Raw genomic sequence first — 3,769 nt, forward strand, 5'->3', positions numbered from 1 at the left:
GCAGAGCCCATTAGCTGTTTTTATGGCATCCAAATTCCTGCTTTTCCTCCTCGTGTCCTGCCTGGAAATGCTGCCTGTGTGGCCTTTCCCTGTCCTGGGTGGGACACCCACAGCCTGTCCCTGTGTGGGGCAGTGTCCCCCTGTGAGCACGTCTGATGCTTCGTGGAAGGGAAGATGAATTTGTCTGAGTTTCTGCAGAGAGAAAGGTGAGAGCCCCAGGGTGCTCTGCACACCCCAGACCCGACCTGCCCTCGATCTCACGGGTCCTCCTTGCCAAGGGACTCATCCTGCCAAGTTTTGGTTGCCCAAGCCAGCAAGGGCTGCAGGCTCCAAACGGACACACAGCCCTGGGTGTCCTGAAACGCCCTGCCCAGCATCAGCTGGGAAACTCCAGCCCTTGTTTCCAGCATGGTGCAAAAACTCTGAAGAAGAAGGAAAAAACTCACAAAATCGTGGAATCATAGAATGGTTTGGGTTGGAAGGGACCTTCAAGAGCATCTAGATCCAACCCCCTGCATGGGCAGGGACACCTCCCACCAGCCCAGGCTGCTCCAAGCCCCATCCAACCTGCCCTTCAACACTGCCAGGGATGGGGCAGCCACAGCTTCCCTGGGCAACCTGGGCCAGGCTCTCACCACCCTCACAGCAAAGAATTTCCTCCTCATGTCTCACCTCAATCTCCCCTCTTCCAGTTTTAACCTAGTGATGGTAAAAAAGGAAGCACATTTGGACTCAGTTTCCCTGCTGACTGCAAGAAGGTGCTGCTTGTCTTGAGAACGTGGCTGTGCTGTTAACTCCAGGCACTGTGCAGCAGATGCCGAGATGCTCTGGGTGTTGAAACCTCAGACAAGGAGCAGGCAGGCGTGTCTGAGACCCGAGTGGCCCCAGGGCTCTGGCTGCCCCACCAGGGCAGGTTGGGACCCGGGAGCGACGGCTGGAGCTGCCCACATCCCTGCTCGTGTTGGGGGGGAGAGGAGAGGCTGGAGCTGGAGCCACCAGAGGGAGCAGAAACTCCTTCAGTCTGGGAGCGAGCCGGGGAGAGGAGCTCCCACTCGGGCTGGGGCACCGGGGTTGCTCTGGTTCCCATGGGGATTTTTTTTTTCCTGGTCCTCAGGTTAAACACGAACAGACGCTCTTGTTCCATCGGGGCTTTCTGCATCCATCCCTCCTGCCAGCGCTCCTGCTGCCAACTGCCCTCCCAGACCGGGCAGCCATCTGCAAAACAAGGAGGAAAAAGCAACAAGTTAAAACCCAAACCAACCAGTTTCTTGAGCCTCTAAAGGCACAGCAGCAGAACAGGGACACAGGTCCCAGCTGCCTGAAAGGAAAAAGAATTGACACTGACTCCCAAGCCTCCCCACCCTCAGCCAGCCCCACGCTCCTGCCTGGAGCTGCAAGTGATCAATTCTCATTTAGGTTTATTAAAATTCCCTGCTGGGGGCTGGGCAAAGCAGGCGAGCCAAGATGTACACAGATAAATCAGGACCAGAAATCCCCACATGGTGGCTTGGGGGTAACCTGCTGTTCTGTGCCATCCAGACACGTTTCCAGGCATGTTGGGCTGTTCCAGATCCTGGGACAGGTAGGGTTGGGATTAATCCAGACACACCCGGACGCCCCCGAATCCTGTTTTCACCGCGGGAGCTCAGGCAGACAAGGAAGGGGGAGGGATGATGAAAATTCCCCTGGGATTGCCGGGGTTGGGGCTGAGGGGCCTGAGGGAGAGGGTCTGTGATGCTCCAGCGCTGGGAGCAGCAGGGATGCTGCTGTAGGAACTGGAGCTGGGAACAGGGCAGGGAAGAGGGTGTGGAGCAGGGAGCAGGGTGCAGCACCGAGGTGCTCCCCCTGCAAGGGGCTAAAGGGGCTGGAGGGGGAGAAGAGGGAGGGAAAGGTGCTGGGGAGGGGGGGGGGAACACCCAGCCCGGGGAAGAGACGGAATCAGAGAGGGGGTGGATCTAGCTCTGATCCGGAGGCACAGGACAAGCATCACTGAGCAGAGCTGGGGGTGGACGGGGCTGGATTGGGCCAGCGCTGCTCTCAGGAGTGGGTGGCACAGAACAGCAAGGCGGACCGGGGAGAGCAGCAGTGACCTGGGGACCAAGGAGCCTGAGGGGGCGGGACAGGGACCTGCCACTGCTCCAGCGCCCACCTGGGCTGGTTTCAGGAGCGGGCTGGGGGGGGCTGAGAGGAAGGGTGAGTTCAGGTGCTGCTCCGCAGGGCCTTAGGGACCATCCGGGGGTGGCAGGGGGGTGGGTGTGGGTCCCCGTGGTGGGGCAGAGGGGGCTACACAGGCTGGGGAAGGGGTGGGAAGCCTGGGTGAACGTGAAGGGGGAGGAAGGCGGTCCTGGGGGGGGGAGGCTGCAAGGGGGTGGAGTTGCTGGTTTGGATTTTTTTTTTTTTTTCCTTCTTTTCCCCTTTGAACACGGTGAAGACTTTAGCTTGGAACTTGCATTTGTGGAGCTCCCAGCCGGCAGGAACCAGCTCTCCCTCCTGCGGGAGAACCCCCCGGGAAGGGGCAGCACCGACCCCTGTGCCCCGGGGCAGCCGGAGGGCAGGAGGATGGGGATGTCCTCGCCTGCCCTCCTCTCCTCCTCGACCCCTTCGCCTTTCCTCTCTCTCTCTTTTTGCTGCTCTGGGGGCTTATGCTAAGGCTGCCCGTGCCCGGAGGGATACGGGAGTGAACCATCCCCACTTGGCCTCCCACCTGCTCGCAGCCTCGAGGAAGTTTCTCCTCCATCCAAGTCGTTGTGAGGAGAAGAGAAGCAGGAGGTGACTCAGAGCCCACCCCGTGGCACTGAGCCCTGGCACTTCACGGGTGGGCAAGGGGGACAGCAAACGTTCTCCTTGCTTTTCCCAGAGCTTTGGGGTAGACCATGAACGGCTCCTTTTTTAACCAGACTCTCCTGGAGCAGGGAGCTTACCCCAACAGGACCCAGGGCTTGGGGATGCTCATGACCTGCTGCAACGGGACCAGCTCGGTGCTGGCGACCGACGGCGGCTCCTCCGTCCTGGAGCCCGATGAGAGGAGCCTTTACATCACCCGGGTGGTGCAGATCGCTGTCCTCTGTGTCCTCTCCTTGACTGTCATGTTTGGTGTCTTCTTTTTGGGCTGCAACTTGCTCATCAAGTCGGAGAGCATGATTAATTTCCTGGTGAAGGACCGAAGACCTTCTAAGGATGTGGGAGCTGCGATCATGGGACTTTACTGAAGCCCATTTGTAGGCAAGTGAACTCTCTGGAGTTGGTGCTGAGATGGAGATTCCCGTGTGTTTGGGGCAGCTGGAGGGGGAGTAGAAAGGGGGGGAAGGTTCTTTTAATGTGTCTGTGTCCATGAGAAAACAGAGCTGAGTTTCCCAGTCAACAAACTCTGTTGTGGTGAACGGGGAAACCTCCCCAGAGCTCTACCAAGCACCATCAATGACCAGCATCGTGTTGCATGCAGAAATGGCTTAAGTTTTGCATGAAACTTGCAGAAACATTGATAATGTGCAGATCTGGACTCTCTTCTGCTGTTACCTTGGATACTGCTACCTGGGATTTAGGGCTAAAAAGAAAAAAGAAAGAAGAAGAAGGAAAAAAAAAGAAGAAAAGGGGAAAAAAAAAGGCAAATAACTGCAAAAAGAAAAGAAAAACAAAGTAAAGGGAAAGAAAAATGCATGACATGGAGCAGGTCTTGGACCATGGGGCAGGGGAAGGGCTGTGTGGGTTGTGCCAAAGTGTGCATGTTCCAAAATGTGTTGGTCTGTTTGTGTTTTGGAGCCCAAGCTTG

General features: G+C 57.3%; 1 protein-coding gene across 1 annotated transcript; it reads left to right on the plus strand.

Annotated features, from left to right (window-relative positions):
- Positions 1-2,439: 2,439 nt before the first annotated feature.
- On the plus strand, positions 2,440-3,485 carry RPRML (reprimo like). Its single transcript, XM_051640495.1, has one exon. It carries the CDS (start codon positions 2,874-2,876, stop codon positions 3,207-3,209), a length of 336 nt encoding a protein of 111 aa, XP_051496455.1. The 5' UTR covers positions 2,440-2,873; the 3' UTR covers positions 3,210-3,485.
- Positions 3,486-3,769: the final 284 nt, after the last annotated feature.

The sequence above is a fragment of the Apus apus genome, chromosome 25 (genome assembly GCF_020740795.1).
Source record: "Apus apus isolate bApuApu2 chromosome 25, bApuApu2.pri.cur, whole genome shotgun sequence".
NCBI lineage: Eukaryota > Metazoa > Chordata > Aves > Apodiformes > Apodidae > Apus > Apus apus.

Excerpts from the sequence above, each read along its gene's own strand:
- RPRML (XM_051640495.1), top strand. The coding sequence starts at position 2,874 with ATGAACGGCTCCTTTTTTAACCAGACTCTCCTGGAGCAGGGAGCTTAC.